General features: G+C 40.6%; 2 protein-coding genes across 3 annotated transcripts in view; both read right to left on the reverse strand.

Moving 5' to 3' along the window:
• The window catches only part of LOC140270730 (pleckstrin homology domain-containing family G member 3), a 31,063-nt gene extending 19,973 nt beyond the window's left edge, over nucleotides 1-11,090 (reverse strand). For both annotated transcript variants that reach the window (XM_072365928.1, XM_072365927.1), the window contains exons 1-2: nucleotides 10,884-11,090; nucleotides 4,112-4,179 (exon numbers count right to left, since the gene is read on the reverse strand). In XM_072365928.1, the coding sequence (XP_072222029.1) occupies nucleotides 4,112-4,160 (49 nt within the window). In that variant the 5' untranslated portion in view covers nucleotides 4,161-4,179; nucleotides 10,884-11,090. The remainder of the gene's footprint in view (nucleotides 1-4,111; nucleotides 4,180-10,883) is intronic.
• A 2,458-nt stretch (nucleotides 11,091-13,548) lies between these two features.
• On the reverse strand, nucleotides 13,549-20,754 carry spint1a (serine peptidase inhibitor, Kunitz type 1 a). Its single transcript, XM_072365929.1, has 10 exons — nucleotides 20,005-20,754; nucleotides 19,345-19,502; nucleotides 19,071-19,212; nucleotides 17,243-17,410; nucleotides 16,468-16,515; nucleotides 15,910-16,041; nucleotides 15,745-15,795; nucleotides 15,427-15,597; nucleotides 14,978-15,037; nucleotides 13,549-14,575 (listed from the first exon to the last, which is right to left on the reverse strand). The coding sequence occupies exons 1-10, from the start codon at nucleotides 20,414-20,416 to the stop codon at nucleotides 14,391-14,393; spliced, it is 1,527 nt and encodes a 508-aa protein (XP_072222030.1). The 5' UTR covers nucleotides 20,417-20,754; the 3' UTR covers nucleotides 13,549-14,390.
• Nucleotides 20,755-22,611: the final 1,857 nt, after the last annotated feature.

Below are 22,611 nucleotides of genomic sequence, written 5' to 3' on the forward strand. Positions count from 1 at the left end.
TGAATACTTGGCATTGGAAAAGAGCATTATTACTAGAAAACTGATACAGCATATAAGCAGAGATATGTTCGAAGTAAGCCATCCCTTCGAAATATTTGCTTCCTGCGATCAACAGTAATTTCATAGAAATTAGTGGAAAGAAAGCAATGCCGGTATGTTAAAGTGACATCAATGAGGACATAAAACAAGCCCCTGCCTGCTCAGTTATCAGCCTTCATACAGACACGCCTGCTTGATTCATACTTACTCACGCCTCAAATGATGATTAATCTGGACAGAGAGGATAGTGAATCACATCTCAAGGCAGCTTGTGATATTTCTCCAGAAACAATCTGCCGCAGCATGATCAGGGATATTATATTGGTTAGCATGGCAACTTCTAGGCAGTATCAGACTATATATTACCTCTTTACCGTTTGGTAGAAACATTTTGAGTAATGACTGGAACTTACCATAACTCATCTATCACAATAAAGGATGTAACAAAGTGAATTACAAAGTCCTAAATGGTGGATTAGTGTTTTAACCTTCATTTAAATGTAAACAATTTCAAACCAGATCAAGAGGTGACGGCTAATCTGTTAACTGATCCCTCAGAGCAATGTGGAGTGTGTGACCCTGTTTCACTAAGGGGATAAAGACAGAACCATGTTTCGCACTACATCGTAATAAAACCTTTCCGCCCCTCAGGATCCATTCGAGACTTCCTTTTTCAACACCCCTTCACAACCTCTGGCAATCTACTCCTCCCCCAGTGGCTGTTTGGTAACAGGGAGGTGGTCTGATCTCCTTAGGGAAGAACTCCTCCCCACCTGGCCACAGTGAATGGCCACCCCTCAGGAGGGCGTGAGGCACAAGCATAAAGGATGCCTCTGAGCATTAGGATTAGGCTCCTTGTCTTCACAAACTATTATCAAACAGCAGGAGTCAGAACACTGGTGATCAGACACTGAGACGGATGGCCTGGATTGATTTCTTACTCCTAGATGGGGCAAAGAATTCAGGTCATTTCAAGGGGTTTAAGCACAAAACAAGTCTTTCATATATTCAAGATGGTTGATTTACACCTGTTTGGTCTCACAATGAGCTTTTAATGCTGTGTTAATGATTAGCCTGAAGGTCAGTAAATAAACCACTGTGGACAACAGATGCTGAATAAACACACACACACACACACACTGAACCTGCATTCCTCACTGACGATCAAGGTCAAAATGCTCTGCAAAGATGTTTTAGGGGAATTCTGGCACTCGAAAGCGAAACTAAATTAGCGTCCTCTTGAATTTCTGTCAGTATGTGGTGGTTTAGACGTTTTTTTCAGATTTTCATTACCGAAAAATATTCCCTCAGGAATGTTAATATGAAATAAAAGCATCAGCCTCATTTTAATCTTTGTATAGCAGGTGAAAACCACTTCACCTGCATGCAAGTGACATATTTAAGAGAGAGGCAGATTTCACAAAGCTCCTATGGGACAAATGTCCTGAAAAAGATCCAATTTAATCCTCTATAAGTCCCTTCTTCTTAACCTCTGTCTTTTAAAGGATCCAGCCGTGCCAGCTGACGTCAGTGCATAGGCATGTGATGATCCACTTTGGAAACCCCACCCCACCCCCCACCCACCCCAACATCTCTTTAGGCAGTCACATACAGCCGGCCGTGCTGAATCTATTTAAAACCTGCATTTCCTCTTGACAACACACACTTCTACAGACTGGAGGTGTGAGTCCACTGTAAATATTACCACCAATTTGACAGTCTACAACCAAACAACTGTTCCATTAGTGCCTCTCAGCAGAGTACACACAGTCTGGAGACTGGACAGCTGTGTGAAGTGTGGAAGGCAAAGAGTCAGGGAGGAACACTATTTACTTTGCATATCACACCGTTTATCACATGCAGCGTTATAAAGGGTGTGATGCTGTTTTTCTTGCAGTTTAGGCCTTTATAAAACCAACTGTATATTGCAGTTAGAAGAAGAATTTGACAGCTTGCTTTGACACTTCTGTCCTGTCTTTAACTACATTACTAAACACTGATCTGGTATAAGCTTCTCTCAAACTCTGATACAGCAATAATGGCATAGCAATCTTTAATGGATGGCATACTTGTTGACAAAACGACAATTATATGCTATGAGTTGTAGAGGAAACTGACTCAAATTAATTTTGAAGAGGGCAATGCAAAGGAACAACCAAGATAGCCTGTAAGCAATGTTGATAATCCACCAGAAGAGCTCTATAAAAGGACAGTTATTGTGGGAGGCTGTAAAAATAACTTACATCTAAAGAATTCTTTTTTGTGAGAGGTATGAGAGTCTTAGTGAAAGAAGGACATGCTTTTACATCAAAATCACATAAACAACTAGGTTTTCAAATTGATTTTTGCCACATTGGTACAGTTTTGAGACCATGCACGGCAAGGGGCCCCATGTGAGCTTTGCTAAGTGTTAGTGCGTGACTTTAAATATTTCCTGAACAGGACTCGCTTCAGTCTCACCTGAAGCTGCATGTGATTAAATATTACAGGCAATTGAGCAGAGAAAGTGTTCCAGTCCACAAGCTCCCTTAACAAGTCCACTCAGAGATGCAGCCACCCCTGCCATCATCGATCTATGTCCACAACTCCATGCCCACTGGTCTGGAAAAGCTGCAGTGAATGGAGATGATCTGCCCCCCCTGAACCCCTTTAAAGCTGTACATTCTGCACACACAGCTACATTCCTGCTGGGGGTTAAGTAGGTCAGAGAGAGAACCCTTATCTTTGAGAGCTCTTTCATGCAGCCTCAGGTTTGTTCATTCTTGACTGAGCCATCAAAATGAGATTAATAGCATTAAAAGACATTATTTTGACGTATCTTTTTTCAATTGTAAGAGATTTCACATGTGGGACACAAAGATAATATGAGTTTACATCAGTTCAACCTCGGGTGATGACAGTTCTTCATTAATGGAACAAATGAGAGGTCATATGTAGGTTTCCATCATCTAGCTTTTCTAGGGAAAGAATTTTAAAGTAAAACAATGGAGGAAATAGTCTCAACAGCTGATATGGGACGTCTTGGTCTGAAACTCATAGGGACATGATGCCACTTCCTCACTGAAGAGGAACTGGAGCTAGACGGTAAACCTTTTAATCGGTTACCTTGAACAGACAGGGGTATGTCTTTCACTGAGTGCATTCCTCCTTCCTGTTAACTACATAATCAAATGACACATTACCAGCAGCTCTGCCACTTAATTACAGCCATCCGCTGCAGGGGAACTATGTTGGTCACACTTTAACAACAACTGGTTTAAAACCCATATCAGTCTGAAAAGCTTTCAGCTAGGAGTGAGTTATCTCTCTCAGCCAAAGTGACGTTTTACCAGATGTACGAGCTGAAAAATGAGCTGGGAAAACCTGCATTAAATAGACACAAATTTGCATGAGGGTGGCACACGTTTTCTTCCAGCCAAAGTCTCTGAGCTGAACCAAAGGACAGGCGCGGGGGAAAAAAGGCAACAATTGACACATTGGTATTCTTCAGTCAAAGTGGAAGACCAGTGCCAAATGTGGTCAGTAGATAGGAGAGGAGGGGGTGGTGGTGGGTTGAAGGACAGGGCAGGCAAACAGACACAAAGAAGGCCTGTGTTAATGCAGTGGCTTTGAGTCTAAAGATTATAAACACTAAAATAATATGTAATTTGAGTGCTCCCCCCCCCCAGCATACAAGGTCAGCATCGCTGACTAGACGAACCAGTCAGTGATTCTGAAGTACTCTGCCAAGTTGTGCTGGTGTTCAGGGGTTTCAGTTGTATGAAGGGGGTTGGCCGAGCTCCACAGCCACACAAAGAGCCTCTCTGCCAGTCAGGAGTGTAGGAGGAGAGTTCATAGCTCTTTCAGCTTCCCTCTCAACGTCTGTACATTTCCTCTTTTTCTTCCATTTCCAGCAGTTTTCCATTTAGCTCTGCTGCAGACGGCGTGTTACATTAGTACACTGTCCTGGGTAACTAGATATGCCAGCAGAAACGAACTCCCCTACTAAAATTCTATATCATAAAAATGTCTAATTTATAGAAAGCAGTTAAGAAAGCGTAGGTACCGTCAATTGAACAAATAGTGATTTTACCTTCCCCCATTGGGCCCTGGTGGGGAGCAGAATGGGACTCCTCTGGCATGGCACGCAGGCCTCTGTAGCTGACAAAAGAAAAAAAATGTTGAGACACAATCCAGACATTTTGTGTGAAGATATACAGTAAATACAGTGGGGTGGTGCTTATCACTGTCACGGGGTTGTGTTTTAATTACGCAATTATTTCTTCAACCAGCTCATCTTTCTTTCTCAACTACACAGAGTCAAAACAAGTCTTACATAAAAGGGAAATTCTTCCCATTCCTGCTCACTGGTTGAGGTTGAGGTTTGTAGAGGCAACTGTGATAGAAGCAGGGAGTAATCAGTCCAGAAGAGCAGGAGTGGATCCAACTTGACAATGAATTGTCAAGTTGTGTTAAGAGTATTTCATTATCTTTGTGGTGGCCATTTGACTACTATATGTTTAAATTAAGCATAGATCTTTAAAAATATAGCTTAAAAAAAACAACTCACAAATTACTGAGTCACTCTACAGATATGCATGCTGTACAAAAAAGCTGAATAATAACCAGGTAAACCAAACACTTCACTTAAATGTGTTTTGGTAATAGAAAAAAAAACTACATAGTTGATCGGTCCGTGCAACATCAAAATAAATCCCTCATTACCGGTAATTATCTAGAGGGATTACAGGTTCACCTCTAGCAGCATGTATTCTTCTAATCCCTTATGCCAAAACTGTGGTTTTCTTAATGATAAGCTGTGTCCCTTGGAGCCACAGTGCTGCCAGTTTCTCACATCACTGCGGCTCCTTCTCCTTACAGCAAATTAACTTGGCGCATGAGAAATTGTCCCTCTATGAGTCCTGGTGAGCCTTGGGCCTTTTAAATATCACATTCTTGAGCCAGCTAGATCAGAGGAGCAGGAATTCTTTGGGGATTAGGAAGGGCATTGTGCCTATTGCATATGCCGGCCACTGCGCCGAGCTGACAGCCGGCCCAGGCGAGGCCAAAACTGAGCCCACTGCCAGGAGGTTTACCAATTACGATGTGCAGGAATGCAAGGAGAAAAGTCACAGAGCCTGATGTGCACATTAAGAGTACCGCTTCACTCTGGGGTTCTTGTAGCTGCAGAATGGACTAAAATGAGCCTTGTAATTCCTGCCAAAGACAGCCTAATATTTTTTGGTTAGCTTACAAGAAACCACAACAAGCACACAAGAAAAACAACATCTGTCCCTCCCATTAAAAGGAAACCCAGCTTTCTGTTGGACTCTTCATTTTTAACTTGTTTACTTGAGATTCTGCTGGACAGCTGCAGAGTACAAGAAGTACCTCGAAGCCATTTTTCAACCAGTGGGTCTCCATTTACGTGAACCTCTTGCAATAATGCATGAGCAACGATACAGGCACAGCGCAAATAGAATGAAGCAAACGCAAATTTACAAAAGGTGTGAGTGTGTTTGTGTAACTTCTCTGCAACATGGTGAGATCCAGCCAATATCACCATTTAAATGTCTTTTGCCTCATCTTGAAAATCTTCAGTATGTGAGTGGACTCAACTAATTTGTTATAGAGTGAAGAGCTTAACAAATGAGTTATGCTCAGTCTCGTCTATGTTTAAAACATCGAGTCTGAAGTTTTCGACCAAGCTTAGTCAATCGATTTTCAGGCGTTGGATTAGTTTGTGTCGCATGCAGGTGCAGGAAGAGAGATGATTTTGAGGGCCTGGCTTTGGTTTTGTCTAAGTGAACAGTGACCTAATAAATTCCTTTGATAATGTCACCTACTATGACCTCTGAGTTAACCCTGCCTAATGACCAAACCAAAACTATGCTAATCTGTCTCTGGTCAATGAAGCCAGACTAGGCTGGGAATAATAGGCTCAAACCTAGATAAAACAGATGTCTGGGTCTCAACACTGTTTTTACAGTGTCTTATCCATGGCTTCTGGTAGGTGCAGAAAGACTGTTTGGATCAAGGCAGTAGAAACTTTTAAATTTCCTAACTGGACATGGCAAAGCAGTGAAAAAGATCATAAAACATTTGGACAAAATTCAACAATGATAACCAATTAACTGAGATACTATTTGCCAACATATTGCAATGTCAAGCCCTTGTTTACCTAAGGAGGGGGAAAGGCAAAATTTTAAGTCCTAAAGAAAACATTGCAAACAGACGTACATTCATGCCAGGCTGACCACCTGTGCTTAAACTAAGTCCCATTTCACACAAATGGAGAGCATTTGGTTCCCACAGCTGATGACTGCATTACCCGCGGCATGAACCCCCCACCTGGGAATTTGCAAGTTGCCCCCTTAATTGAAGACAGATGCCACAAGAGCCAATCTGATGCTTATTAAAAGAAAGACCTGTAATGGATCACTTCTTCAGATGAGATGATAAACTTCCTTGTTTTTCCTAATCGAACGGCTTTACACAGATCCAGGCAGTCAAAGCCTGAATTCCTGTCCTTAAGCAAAACAAACAGATGATTACGGGGAAAAGATGTTGGCCAAGATACATCACTCATGTGAATAAAGCGGAAATTTATACTGAGTCACCACATCGTGCATGCTGACAGCTTAACACTTACAATGTATGCACAATCCAAGTTGTAAACCAAGGTATTTAGCTTAATGAGTAAAGGTAAAGTGTCCTGTGGGAGTGATAACTATCTGGAGCTTTTTTTTCCACTACTGACAGCCTGAGAGAAGTAAAACTAGTCAACATGTCTACAGAGGAAAGCACAACTTCTCTTCTTATAGAGACATGCCACTTTCTCCGTCTCCTCAGGAAGGCTTACAGAGGGCACAGATGAGTCAGAGAGGATGGGAATCATTGAGTCAAAACAAGATTAGGTAAAAACCCAGAATGACTTGGCCAATTATGATGAAAAAGGTGTGGATCATTTCTTAAAAAGGTAGCGTGTAAATCACATACAGTGTTGGCAGTCTTTGCTTCCTTGATGTGCAGCGTAGTGGATCTTTTCTGAGATGCACATGCTGCTCACAAAATAGAATTATCATTTATCAACACATAGAGCATCAAATAAGAATTAAGAACTCCACCTTGTTCTTCACCAAGTAAATACTTTTCTTACATTGACGTGTCAATAAAACCGTTTTACTTGGGTACAGAGGTTGCCTGATGTGTCTTTTTCTAAGACTAACGCAGATCTTTAGAAATAGAGGCAGTCAATGGCCGACATACAAGTATGATGGTATATATTTTTATATGCCGTTTGGCAACTGCACCATTACATTCAAGACTTTAGCATGATATGCGCAAACAGTAAATATGAATCTATTTCTAACTAAAGAAGGAAGAAAACCTGAAAAATAGAGACAAAATGGACTGCAACAACTACACAAACAACATGAAAAGAATGCAATTAAATGCATACCTGCGTCCCCATCACAGTATTAAGTTAAGCCACTTCTTTTGTTCTTTTCCTGCAACATATAGGTTGTGGAATTTTAACTATAAAGATATGATTAGAAGTGTCCCGCCAGTCCCAAAGAAAAAAGAAAAGTTCACAGAGCCGAGTGCACTAAGTCATGGTGAAAGTGACTTCATCCTGATTGGCCCTCAGCTCATCCTGTCAACCTGCCACCACATACATGTTTTCATTGCTTCTACATCACAGTCCGTGCCAACAAGACTCCATTTAACAAATCAAACATGTATGTTTTGACAGGTTACTGAAAGAAAAACAAAGCAGTATCGGTGAGGTCAGTCACAGTCTTTTCCAGCTATCCATCTGGTGTCATAGCTACCAGCCGCCACTTCCGGCTGAATGTCGTCAGTTAACATAAACACAGGTCGATGTGTAACTTTAGAAGCATGGCAATTTGACTGTCACAAGGGGCAGTGTCACATGTTCCACATTTCTTTCAAATGTCCATTTTCCACAGCAATAACAGCGCACTTCCCACAGCTACAGCCCCCGAACACTGAATACTACCTGAAAGCACATTAGTTACCAACAGACGATGCCCTGTCCATTTCAGATCGAGTTTCTGAACACCTGTTCATACAGTTTGGTCGACTTCGTGTGTGGGCTCCGGCTACCAGCATATATTAAATGCCTGAGATTAACTATGATTTTGGCAGTGCAGAGCTGTTCTCAATCTGCATACGATGAACTCTCATTAGAAATACCCACAGGTGGTTCGTGTTTCCACCCTTACATGCAAAAGACTTGCTGCAAGTTTGTGCAGCAAGCATCAAAACAGTTGTGAGAGGTTGTGCCATGACATTTTCAAGGAAAGCAGCCACCGGGAGAACTCAAAAATTCTGCTGGGTTAGGATTACCTTGCTAATTACTACTTGCATTAAAAATAATGATGTGTAACAATGTTCAAAGAAGTCTGCCAACTGCACTCAAACATTGACATGGGTTCAATTGAGCGTCTGAATCAAAAAAAGAACTTAATCAGCCTTTAGTGAGACAATTCTTCATCCAAACAACAAGTTGGAGTGAAGCAACTAAAAATACTCAAAACAAAAAAATAGATTTCATGCTGCCCCTCACAATGCCTAATGCGTTCACCCGAACAAGACCCACGGGACACTGGAAGTATGACATTAGTCCCGCGGGATGTCTTTGGCCAGTAACGGTGGGTTGGATTTCTTTAAGACATCATCCATCAAGACGGATGTTTACGTTCAGAACAAATAAAAATTTAACCTGGAGTCGGGACTTTACAGAGGTCCACAAGGCTAACTGTGACATAGAGTCTTTATTATATCAGAACTGGTGCCATGTTTACCTTACATGACCTCTCTGTTACCCTCTTATCCCGTCTAACCCTGCAGAACCCCCCCCTAAAAAAGGCCTTTCAGTGAGAGCTCTCTTTTCCCACATTACTCCTGCAAATTGTCCTCTGACACATAGGCTTTAAGAGACCAACAGCTTCTCATTCACTGGAGAAAACAATACACCCTGATGGCAGCTCTTCAGCTCCATCAAATCCACAGCCTCAACAAAGAACTCTGCCCTGAGACACAGGCATATGAGCCTCTAATTTCCACATTTCTGAGCATGCTGCTAAAAATGCTGTGATAAATAAGTCCATCCAACTGAACACCCATAGGGCATTCTGAGGAGTTTAACCCATATGGTGCATGTAAACTCCCGCAGTCAAAATAGCCCTTAATGGCAGAATAATTGCTTCCCACTGCTGTGAGCAAGGAGAAATAGCACTTTCCACTTCCCTGCACGAAATGACAAATAAACACAGAATGCATACCTGGCAACTGAGGCTGGCAAGTGCCATCTGAGAGGGCAAATAACAAGTGAAGACTTAAAGTTCTTTAAAATAATGAATGGTAAACAGCCAGAGGGTAAGTAGTCTTCCATAACGTCCTGCAGAGTTTGTAGGGGAGAGGACGGGCCTGCTGGGTAAAATCAGATGACAAGTCCTCAAATAGAACTTGAGTGTGCCCATTTAAAGGTACATTACACCACATTTGCTTCCAAATAGCTCCTCCATGCCTTCACGTGGGTTTGTAAACACGGCAATGACAAAAATATGGGCCGATCTCCCCGGTGTGACTGGAATGCTGAAAAAAAAAAACCAACAACATATGGCGTTCGTTCTCCACTTTCAAACAAACACAATGTTGGCGAGTGTGTTTAAAGTCAACCTTTGACGCCCACAGTGCAATCCTAGCTTGAGCTTGTAAAAGTGGGACTTACAGCTCTCATGGGATCCAGGTCTCCCCCAACTGTCTCTCAAAGCAGCATTGAATAGGCACCGAACCACATGACAAAAAAGAAAAAAAAGAGGCTTGTGAAAAGCTCTGATGCTGAAGGTCTCCATATTAAACCAGCCTTGCACTCGGCTGTTCTGGGGATTCTATCCCAGCTGCAGCATACCGCGACGCTGGAAGAAGGAACTGATGGCGAACTCTGACATCCAAGACACACTTGTGCGGTTTCCTGTCTGGACCACCTAAAAGAGAGCGCTGTTCAACGCACTGGGGCAACATTTATCAGAAATGAAGTTGAGACTTTATTGTGTGAAAGGTCAAGTGAGGTCACAGAAACACAAGATGGAACTTTTCAGCGGTAATTGATTGATTTTTATCCCATTCTTCTTCAACTGCTGGTGGGGAGAGTTACTGACCTATAAACAGACTGCATTTAAAACCCTCTCTGTGTCTCACTGGGGTGCTCATTAGAACAAACAATTGGGTTTTGCTGTGGCCAAGAATGGGCACCATGGGGGAGGAATGGGATGTAGGATGAGAGGAAATGGCAAATGATTCAACTGCGGAATGATGGTTGGGTTTTCTCACAAGATTAGCATGACTTCGGTGGTGAGATTAAACATTTGACTCCATGCAAAATAATTCGGCTACATATACATATTCCCTGTGGCAGCTGATCAAAGTTCATGCAAGTGAGAGTGTTTTTGCTTCAAAGACAAACAGAACTTATCTGACTGAAACTCCTGTCCACTGCGTGCCTGCAGCTTAAAGGCTGTGGCATTACATAAAGCCGAAACCCACCTAAAACCTGTTCACAAATCCAAACCCAGGGGAGAAATCCCCTCGTACAGATGATCTCAATTCCCAATCATCTGACACTTTAAAGTCTGTTTTCCTTAAAGTAATAGTTGTAACAGCTGATAAAAGACAATAAACTGCCCCGTGTTTCTTAACGGGCTTCAAATGCTCATTATAAGAAAACACAAAACACATCAAAATAGAGCAACATGTGCAACATGTGGCTTGTTTTATTAAAGCTAACGTTAACTTTGCAAAGTTTTGATAAAGTTTTCAAAAGTAGGACACGTTACCGAATTCGCCAACTTCTTTCCTTCCGGCGACCAAAGCCCCCAGTTAAACGTTTCTCTCCAGTTTCTTGATGGAAGTACTGAGCTTACTCCGTTAGTTTCTTCTTTTCACATGATACATGCCGCTCAGACACACACACGCACACATCCTAACGCAAGTCAGCAGCTCACACTACTGTCCGATAACCAAACCCACCGCTGCATCTTTGAAGAAACGAGAAGAACTGCTGCTGCTTTCATGGCCCCTCGGTAATATAGACACTACACCTAACGACAGCGAACTTATGACTGTGAATGTTTTTCGGTACGGTCTCATCTTTACTCAATGTGGTTAAAAAACAAAAGTCTACTTTTTTTCTATACTCCCTTGCCACTTTACCCTCTAGATTTCACACAATAACTGCTGTTGTTATACAGTTATTTTGTTTCTCGCAGGTCTATCGCTTCTCAACAAAAAAAAAACAAAATACTGCATACACCTCAAAATTAACACATTTTATAAAACAAGACTTTTATAGAACTTTGAGTCAAACTTCTATAAAACCTTGTTTGATAAATAAACGAACGAGTATATTAAATTATTTCTAATTTTACAGGGGGACATGAATGCAACAAAGAAACGTCTGAACAGTTTGGGTACAGAGTCTGTTTCTACATCATAACATCTGTTGATTTGGACATTTGTTTAAGTGTAAAACGGTTTTACATAAGTAAAATAAGGATGTTTGAGCTTTTTTCCCCTCTCTCTGAAGTGTCCTCACTTGCATCCATACAATGAAAAACAATGATAGTTTAGTGAGAGATAATAAATTATAACCCTGCAAATTACGTTTATGAGGGTCTGGTCAGTAGAATGGGGGCCTCACAAAGAATGGCTTCAGTTAAACTATTGATGGGTGCTAATTTATGTGAAGCGCTTTTGCTTTGCACGACCCCCTTTCCCAAACCTTCTCCTGGAAATCATCTCATGATCCCCATGAGTAGAAGAAAGAAAGCAACAAGCCGGAGCAAGCTGCACGACTATCGTAGTGACTCATTGTCAGGTTTTGAAAAGATTTTATGACCGATGAGAGGGAGATATCACGTTGATGGAATTTCTGCTAAACTATTCGAGGTTGACTGAGTTTTGTCGCCATCTGCTGATCATTTTCATAACCAGTTTTTGACGCAGAATGGCTTAAAAAACCTCAAGAAAAGTGCGCTCATTGGAAAGCTGAGATTTACGGTTTTAAGGCAGTTTAAACATTTTAGTCGAAAAAAAACTCACGTAGACCAGATTCTTCTGTAATCAGAGGTATCAAATAAATTTGCACCTGTTGTTTAGGCTACAGTTTCTTTCTGTGTACCATAGATTTCACTTATCCTAATAAAGGTCATTGATTCAGAGGTTAAACATAAACCAGCTGTACACCAGAATGAAGATTGAGTGTAGCCACGACAGCCAAAATATCTTCTAAAAGATCTTTTCTTCTGACTTAGTTTTTTTTTGTTTTGTCTTTTCCAAAAGCAGGTAAAAACTGAAGAAAAGTGAAGACTATCTTGAGTCCATTCACCTTTGCAGTAACAGTGATCTAAGTGAATGTATAGTGCAGTCAGAAAGCTTTACCTTTTTTTCTATTAAATTCTGTTTGGTTATCAAAAAGTTTAATCCATAAATCAGAAATAAGAAGACTCAAGTTTTCTTGAGGCTAGTTGTCTATTTTCCTGGCAGTATGCTTTGCGTTGTTGTCTTATTGAAATGTAAACCCTAGCCCCAGGATGGGATTTCAATACTCTTTAAAAGGTTTGTACACAGGACTGCTCAATCTTTTCTCCATCAATTCTGGCCATAACAATGTTTGACAGTTAGAGAAGAATGAGGAAATGCTCAGTGGTCGGTTTCAGCTCAATGTTGTTCTGCGAGTTGTGATCAAGAACTTCATTCTTCATTTAGTCACATCAGCAGATTTCGCTTGTTCTGATCTTATGTATTCAGGTGTCTTTTGGTGAAAACTGGCTTCTGTATGGTCACTCTATGAGCTCAATTATGTTTACTTTGACCTTCATCTTCACAGAACAACTCTAGACCCTGGACAGGTCCATCACAGAGAGGAGGGATACACTGCAGCTAAAATGTGTCATACGGTTTGTAAAACTACCAACATAGGGTATTCTACCTTTCTTTATCTGTAAAAAAAAAACAAAAAACAGTTTTTGCTTTGTCACTCTTGAGTGTAGTACGATTTTAATGATTCTAAAATTGGAAAATTGCACCATTCACATTGGTAGTTCATATGTGCCGTGCAGGCGTCTTAATTTCCTTAAGAATATCCCCAATATTAAACCACAATCTGTTATCATATGGCTAAGTGGGTGTCACATTTTACAGCAATATAGGCCCTTCTTGTGCTTTGTGGGAGGCTTCAAGAAAATCACAACAATCAACCTATGATTGTCGTCTTCCTTTCTGTTCTCTTATACCACAGATCTGACATAAATATCAAACTAAAGAATATACTTGGAATAGACAGTGAATAACCTTGAAAAAATGTGATAAGACAAAGTGTTTCGTGTAAACTAAGACCACAGGGAAATTGTTGAGTCACACACTAGTATGCAAGAACAGAAACTTTCCAAACATGTTCAGACAAGAAGACCTCTTTCGTAAGACAAAGCATTCCAAAATTAATGGGTTCATATCTTTATTTGGTATGAACATCATGATACAGCTATAGCTAAAGGAAACTACATCCGGTCATATGTAAAAACACATCCGAAGTTTAAAACATGTAATATTCAACAGCACGGGGGTATAAGCATTCTTTGTATGATGCTTGTTCTAAGAATACACTCTAAGCTCCAATAAAAATATTACTTTCTGAAATTCTTATGTACATTATGCATGTAAGCAAAATCCAATGGAGTATGTAACAACAGTGTGAAAAAGCAGTTAGAAATAAACCTGAGGGAAGAAGATGGCAAGACCTCAAGATGTTAAAGGCATCAGCACAACTTCACACTTCCACAACATTTTATAGAGTTTGGCTGTAAGAAAAACCACAAGGCTAAACACATTTTTAACAGGTTAATGCGTACCTACAGTCTGATGATAAATCTTTCTTTGAAAAAGAGCTGTTCACAGAAAACTGATCATTTAGTGGAAGCAAGAGCAGTGAGAAAATAAGAAATTATAAATGAATCCAAATGAAAGGAAATCTATTTCAATATTTATGACAGTCCTTTCATTTTCACCTGAGTACCAACTATTATTTACCAACTTGTTTCAACAGGCCACATAATTAATAAAAAAAACAAAAACAAAAAAAACAACAACAAGACATTAAATTTAATCCGTAACGACTTTCTGCATTCTCTGTACAACAGCTTTAAAAACATCCATATACGGACAAAGTAAGAAACATCTCCAGCATTCCAACACCACTCTCATCAATCTGAGTTTCTATTGAGTATGACACAAGTCCATGGTAACACACGGTCCAAGTGTGGGTGTCAAACATGAGGACTGAGGTGTCATATGGGCTTTGTGGTGCTGTTGTAGACCAGACGTTCTCGGCTCTCTAGCGTGGTAACTGGGGCGCTGTTGACGGGCACACGGTGGTGCTGTGAAGACTTCTTTCCCCTCATGAAGCAGTACCCCAGGACGCCAAGGAGGATGACGATGGCTACACCCAGGAGGATGGCTGCCACAATGATACCTGTCCAGTAAATTAGAGTTATCATGGTGGTTTAAAGGCATAACAATAGGTTAAAAAAAAACAAAAAAAAAAAAAAATTTGACCCCTGTGAGTGGATTCAGAGGCTCAGTTAAGGTAACAACATCTATCTTATTGGCATTTCTCTCAGTAGCACTAACATATGCCACAGTATAAGAACAAAATGAGAGTAAGTCTTCTTGAAGAATGATGGTCCATCCCTCTAGTAAAGTAGCAGACTTGTAAAATAAATGACAAAATGCACTGAAGCCATTCTGACATCACGTGATGGTCCGTCACACTGTAGACGCTTTGTATTGGTTTAAATTTAATTCATCACCTCGGCAGAGATTCAGTTTGAGACTGTAAGGGTTTAGAGAGGGAAAAAATACAAATGAAAAATACCTGTCTCGGAATCAGATGTAATTTTTTCATATTCCTCCTTTCTCAAAAACACATCCTTGTCTGAAAGAGAAAAAAAATGTATTTAGAATGTTAGCTTGGCAAAAACATGACAAGCGAAGTCCTCACGTCTTCAGTGTAAATACTCCTACTGTTTGCATAAGCTCAAGACTGACATCATTTTAAAGTCTTAAGTTTATTAAGACTTCCATGCTGTATTTACAGATGTAAACTCAACTCCTGTGAAAGAACAAAATACAGTTTATCATGGCTCTATGTAGGTGAATGAGATAAAATATTTCATTTTAAGCTGCAGTCAGGTTTTCATCACAACAAGCGATGCGTTTTGAAAGAACCAGAACTCTCTGGTTGTCTGTTCTTCTTGGGTGAGCTCACTTAAAAAGAGGTGGTTAAAAAGCAACCAGAGCCGGTGGAAAATATGTACAACTCACCTGTTACCCCACGGCAAAATCGTTTACAGGTCTCTTGATCGTCAAACTTGTTCTCATTTCCTAAACAGCCACCATAGTTGAAGCGCATGCAGTCCTGCTGGTAGGGGTCATAGTACCACTTTGTGTAACTGTCTCTGCAGCTTCCCGTGTCGGGAGTCTCCGTGCAGCGTACTGTGAACAACAATAAATATACAATAAGTTGAGAGAGTAGGAAGTTAAAACAGATGGCAGGAATCGGTCACATTTAAAAAAGAATAAATATGATTACAGTGAACGCTTTTAAATCATCAGCAACAAAAGACTCAAAGTTTCAATCACCTTTTTGTTCATCCACTGGAATCTCCAGCAGAATCCGAAATTTGCTGTTCACTGATAGAGGATAAAACTCTTGTTAGCATGTCTTTCAAAGGAACATTTATCATTACTTTACTTATATTCCGTCACACGGTATGAAAATGTTTGGTTTGCATAGCCAGGGCTTACAGTCCTCGCAATTCTGTTCATCTGACCCATCGGTACATTGTGGGGTGGAGTCACACTCGAGGCCTGGATCCAAACAGCACCCATTAGCACAGGTGAACTGCTCTGGGGTGCACGGAGCACCACATTTTTCTCCTGTGGCAAACAAACACAGAGGAAACTGTCTGTTTTAGTGCATATAACTGATTAGTTTACTAATAACAGTGTATCTAGTGGCAAAAATCTCCAAAACATGGCTAAAATATAGCAAAAATGTCCTTTTGCCTAGGTGCTCTGAAAAATCTATTAAACAAATGTTTTCCATTACTGCTGGAGAGAAAAAGTAGATTCCCCTTGGTAACACCAACACCATGTCAAAACTATTTTTGCCAGTTAGGCACTTTGGTTTCAAACACTGTGAAACAACACTGCTGTGAACAACAACACCACAGAAGAATATACTTCACAGGCAAATATTAGGATGTATAAATTTGAATATGCACATGTTGGCTCTACTCTTTGCATTCCTTGTATAGCAACAGTGTTAATTTTACCTACAGATACCAGACAGAATTTACCCACCTTTTTCTGTAGGAATAGGCAAACCTCTACCACTTTTACTGTCTTTTTCTGAAAGAAAAACAACCAAAAGGAAAAAACAGGTTCAATTGTTTGCTACAGTTTTCAGTGACTAAAAGGTGTTTGACAATTGCTGGCAATCATAAGGCCACTTCTGATGCTGACAACTTTCTGTGATGCTACAAAATCAACACATAAATTTCAGACATACCAGGTCAATGTGGTAAATATTTGAACAGTTGGACTTTTTTCCCAAAAAAAATTAATTGATCTTTTATTAAGTGTCTGATCTCCTCTCTGTCATTATCCTGAGCAGGTTTACAAGTAAATAAAAATAACTCGTGGGAGATCCTGGTTTGGGGATTTCAAACTAATTGTATAGGTTCAAATTCAATTTTAAAAAATCTTCCTGTTAAATATAATTTGGAAAACCTTTTGCAGGCAGTGACTGAAATTGTTGACCAATAGATGGCTGTTGTCATTGTTCATCCTCCCTGGTGATGCTATTAATACTTTTCTCTGCAGCTCTGTTTTCTCGTTTTTATGGGCATATCTGCATATCTTAGAGACTCGGTCTCTAAATTGATTTGTGCAACTAGTCTGAGTGCTCGTTGTCCATTTCACATGCATCATCTCTTAGTACACAGATTAAAACTGATTGAAAGCTGCCAAGGGAACATTTAGTCAGCAAGCATAATTTCTTATTGATCATATTTTCTCACAAACACTTCATAGGAAAAAAAAACAAGGGAAAACTCAAGAATAAAAGCACAAATACCTGAGCCGTGACAGGCGGTGAGGCACTCAGTTTTGGTGAGGTAGTTGTTGAGATTCTCTCTGCAGCCACCGAACGTGAACTGCTCACACTGCTCAGAGGCAGCGTTGTAATGCCAGCGAGGGAAAGCACCACGACACGGCCCAATTTTCTTCGGAGCCATGCAGTGATCTGATGGGACGCAAAGTGAAAGATCAGACTCAGAACTGAGAAAGCTTAGAAACTGCATCATCACACAATCATCTGTGGCATGTGTTGTGTTCAGGCAAGATCTGAATTCTGCTTCTTTGTGGCTTCAAAGGCATGCAAGGTGACGCGAACGATGTGCTTGAGTGAGGCGAGGAGAATAATAAGCGATTGTGCAATCTAGTGAGAAATCACCAACATTTTCAGTGCTCTAACTTAATGTGCATCAGATGACCTGATGAAACGCTCGACAATGTAACACTCGTTTCAAACATAAACTAGTTTGACTAACCATTAATAGCTCCGTCGCACATCTTGTGCCAGACTTTTTGCAGATTGGTTTAACTTTTTTTCTTTTTTGGGAGGGCCTGTATTGTTTTAGGCAGATAAAATAACATGAAACTGCTCACCACACAGAAATGCAAATGAGGAAAAAAAATGAGGTTAGAGGAGCTGATGTAGGCTGTCTGCTTGTGGTTAGCTAATATTACACTTTACAAAGAAGTGCAGACACAACAGGCCTAAATAGAGAAGTGACGCTTTCTTTAATCACTTCTCACGGTACCATCATGTCGTTAATCTGTGGGATAATTCATTTGAGTCATTCATTTACTGTGGTACTGACATGCAGTGGAGTAGTCCCTGCAGTGGTCAAGAATATTCCATTAAAGTCCAGGACCCGAGCAGTTAATGGGTAACAGAGCCAAGCCACAGCGTGGTTAAAAGTCTTCTCTTGTCCTTAATCAGCCAACAACATGCAAATACAGACCCGACCAATAGAAAGTGCTCGTAAAAAGGATTAAAGTTAAAGACTTTAAATCACTTTTGATCAATTGAGACTGCAACAATGGCGGAAGTGTTGTTTATGCACTGCAGGCTGAAACCAGACTGACAGGTTCTGTTGAGTTGGGGGTGGAGAGATGGTATCAGGGGAGCAGTAAAAACAAAACAAAAAAAAAAAACAGACCTAGATTGCAGTACTCCCTTCTGTCAAAGGGTGTTTCAATGGAAGAAACCTGGACACCACACATAAAAACTAAGGATGGCATTTTATCCACCACCATTCCCTGACAAATAACCTGTTTCACATGTCAGTGTTGACCTAACTTCCTTTAAAAAAAACCTCTGCTGTCTTATTGTTCTCTGTCATTTGGTTATCAGGAATAAGTTGAGCAAGCCAAGACAGGTTTGATAGCAACTAACATGGAATCGCAGATTCTTTCAAAACATATGCAAATGAGTCTGAAAAACTGATGATCTGAGTTCTTTGGAAATTAATCTGAGAGTAAACTGGAAGACTTGAACTAATCTATAGATTATATCTTGAAGGAGATAATTCAAAATGGTGTTTAGAAGATTAGTGGGTGAGGGGCATTATACCAGCAGGTCTTTTTCACAATGAAACAATGCAGGTGAACTGAATGCGCCAAAGGATAAGTCAACAAAGTGCAGTGGGTGCGTGACTCATTGCAACTGAAACTCAACCATTTTTCCTGCAACATTCCACCCGAGGGTTCATTCATTTACAGTCTCTGATACAGAGTTCATCAACACGATGAACATTAAAGCGGATGTTCTTCATAAACAAATATGTTCAAAGTGCGTTGAAGATTCAGACGGCTTCCCTCTGAGCGTAGATACTCACGTTCAGACTGCTCAGGAGTGAGCACCAGGACAGAAATCCTGGTCGAGTCTGACTGACCGATGGTGTCTGTGACAGTCAGCTGGAACTTGTACATCCCAGATGACAGATTGGAAACGATAATCTGATCGTCAAAGTTGGTTTTCTGCAAAGGATGAAACAGTGATGTTGGTTGTTAATCAATGCCAGTAAAGCACAACTGATTGGATGAATTATGTTAACTAAAATAAGTTTTTCTAGCAAAAATCAGGTCTGCGTTGTTGTTTGCTTTCCTCACCTCAATGATAATGTGAGGAAAATCACCGAGGATCTGCCACTGGAAGGACGAAATCCCAACATCATCGGTGCTCTGGATGCCATTCAAAGTCACACTGTCATGAGGCTGAACTACCCGGTCCAGGCCTCCGTTGGCCACTGGTGGACTGTCACTTTCCTCTGTAAGGACACAAGATTAACATTGATCATATCAACATAAAATCCACAAACAAATACAGTTTGCAACATCAAAGGCCGACTAAATAAGGTGATAGAAACAGAAACTGTCAGGCGTGTAACTTCTTGACATGTGTGGACATGCAAAACTGAAGGTTTCTGCCCTAGATCTGTGGCCTCACATATTTTCAGTTGCAAACCGTTTTTCAACATTGAATGTCAATGAAAGAAGTTACTTGAGCTTGATAAGTCTGATGGAAAGTCACATTTTATCTCACTTATTTTTATTTCTCTAGAAGTGGATTCCCCACACAGATACAATTGACTGTAATATCTCTCAGTAGATATAAATTAAAAATGTTTGCTGTGATATATGCAAATTGAAATCTTCATCTGCATCGCCATATCATTCGGATCAGCATTAAAAAAAATCTCAAGAGTTTTCACATAAATGGGATCCATATTTATTCTGAGAATGTAATGTTTAACTGAGTTTTGCTCTTACTTTTGATGGTATTATCGTCACGATAACTCTCATAAACGGAATCCAAGATGTAATTCATGTATCCCTTCTTCCTGACAAAGCGACAGACGTATTTCGTCTTGTACAGACAGTCGAATAGAAAGCAGGAGTTGATCATGTTTTCCTCGGTTGTGCGCTCCATAAAGGCGACATTGCACTTTGGATGTTTGCAGCACGCGCTCAAGCAGTCCTTGTATCGCTCGAGTTTCGGGGCAGAGATGAACGTGGCTCCGTCTTTCACCGATCCATCGGCATCGAGCACAAAATCGTTCTTACCTTCGTGGAATTGGGAAAAGCATTCCTCACCGAGTTTCTGGCCAGCGATGGAGTTCACAAAAAGCCCAAGAAGCAGGAGCGCAAACGCTTCTGGCAGCCCTTTATTTAATATATTCATTTTTAAAGTCCTGTAAAGATTCCCACGCAGATACAACACAGAAGCCACTTGCAATGACCGTGAACTAGAATAGAGAACAAAAATACCCAGTTAGTCCACAATTATAAAAGGAGTGTTTAGGCCGCAAGGAGCCCAATAGCTGCGTCTTTCCTCTTAACAGACAACTGTCATTTAAGGAAGAGGAAACAACATAAAACCTTTCTTGTGCTCATCCAGACGTAATGCAATAATCCGAAGCTCCACAGACTAATACCGTCGACTCTGAAACTCGGATGTCGACAACATTCAATGTAATCCACGATCCAGGTGACTCACCTGAGAAATACAGGAAGTGAAATTCCACTCGTAATGCCACACCCTTCTGGCGGTTTTGTGATTGTCGCTCCAAACAAAACAAGGACAAGACTTGTGTGTGTAAATGTAAAGCTGTATTTCCCCCTTCGTCACCAGGAGTGATAGTTATACCAACTGTAGGTAGCCAATCAAAGAGGCCAGTAAACCGAATGGAAAACTGATGAATGAATATTGAAATGAAAAATAAAATAGTTGTTCTTCAAACACCTGCAAAATAACTTTAGATGTATTAATCAGTAAACGAAAACAGTAAACAGCACAAAAGCTGGTGAGTCCAAGGCTAAAATCTATTGTGCACACATTATTTTGTGAGACAAGAGGGCAAGTACATTTAAAGGAATGTTTTATAGCAAGATTTAAAGTTGTGATTGTGGTTTCACAAGCTTTAATCCAGAAGGTGGCAGTATGATCCCACCAACAGCTGTGCAGGAAACGGAGACTGAAAAGTTTGCTTATTTGTAAAACATGCCTTTTGGCTCATTCTCTCAGATGCAGCATAATCCTTGACCTATTATTTAAATCCACAGAACCCCCGTTTTTATAAGCCGAGCTTATGCATTCAGTGCGTTATAACAACAAGCGTATGAGATGAATCATAATGCCACAAATTAAACTATCAACACCTGCAGAGAGGAAGGAAGTGGTCACTCAGAGGAAGAAATGTAGATTTTGGAGATTGAATCAAATTGAATCATGATAACAACCAAACTGAGACAGAGGGTAACTGACTTTTTGAACAAACAAAGATACTAACAACAAACGCCTCAGCTTTCTGAAGTGAGTTTGCATCTTTTGACCCACAAGAGGTCAAGATTATTTACTGCTACTGGTTTCTAGGTTGGAGGTGAGAAGACCCAACACAGGTCCACAAGTCCAGGTCCCTTTTTTAGCCAGCCTGACGGTGCAGAACCAAGCAGCATGAGACAGGGATGAATGAATTTGTTTGCCTGGAAAGGTGAGCTGCTACAGGTTCTCAATAATTCAGTGTTTGTAACAGACGGTGCATCAGTGGGTGAACACACGCGGCTATGACTGATGGATAGTCACTGCCAAAACAAAAAACCAAACCCCATTATTCATATTGTAATAGGATCTGTGGAAACTCAGCGGCCTGTCGTCTCTCTTGTCTTGCCTGTAATAATTTTGACAGTGACAGCTACAGCTGTGAATTTCTGACCTTTGGGTTATGTGTAGCTATTGATGTTTGACTTTGCAAACATTGATGATTTCAGGAGGAGAGCAGCACTCATGGGTGTTAAGAAGCCAAATGTCAAGCTGCTCTCCTCTTCATCCATAATGTAAGAGGGCGTAACTGAGGATGCTAGTTTGACTTCAAGGCTTATTAATCGTACACCTGATAATGACTGTCATAAGGAACAAAGAAACTACCACACCGGAGGAACCCTGGTTCACGTGCCAGGGGACCTGACTATTGTCAGAAGTGTTTTTTAACACAAGAGCCCTTATAATGTTGAAACCTTGTGACATTTGAGGCAATAAATACTTGAAAAAAACCCGCTGTGTGCTGGTATGTGGTATTCATGATTCATGTGTGTTGATATGGGTCAAAAGTGAAAATGGATTTTTTTTTTTATGCTCTAAGATGTTAGACAGACTCATATATTTTCACCCAAAATAACAATTCCAGACTGATTGTCCTCTCACCTTTCCTCCACTATTTATTACTGCAATTGACCTATGCTCTTCCACCTGCCATAAGATAGAAGAAGAGAACAAAAAGCAAATACACACCTTGTGAAGTGTGTGCACACGCACGCATAGAGCGATATCTCATTACCATCCTCCTGATAGTGCAGTCAGTGGGTGTTGCAAGAGGAGGA

This window comes from Leuresthes tenuis, unplaced genomic scaffold (genome assembly GCF_036924035.1).
Source record: "Leuresthes tenuis unplaced genomic scaffold, fLeuTen1.0.hap1 SCAF_15, whole genome shotgun sequence".
Taxonomy (NCBI): Eukaryota; Metazoa; Chordata; class Actinopteri; order Atheriniformes; family Atherinopsidae; genus Leuresthes; species Leuresthes tenuis.

Bases quoted from the DNA above. Each gene is read 5' to 3' on its own strand.
- spint1a (XM_072365929.1), bottom strand. From the start codon at position 20,416: ATGAATATATTAAATAAAGGGCTGCCAGAAGCGTTTGCGCTCCTGCTT. The intron at 17,411-19,070 runs GTGAGTATCTAC...GCGTCCCATCAG, and splicing joins CACTCCTGAGCAGTCTGAAC to ATCACTGCATGGCTCCGAAG. The intron at 15,598-15,744 runs GTGATTGAAACT...TGTTGTTCACAG, and splicing joins TCCAGTGGATGAACAAAAAG to TACGCTGCACGGAGACTCCC.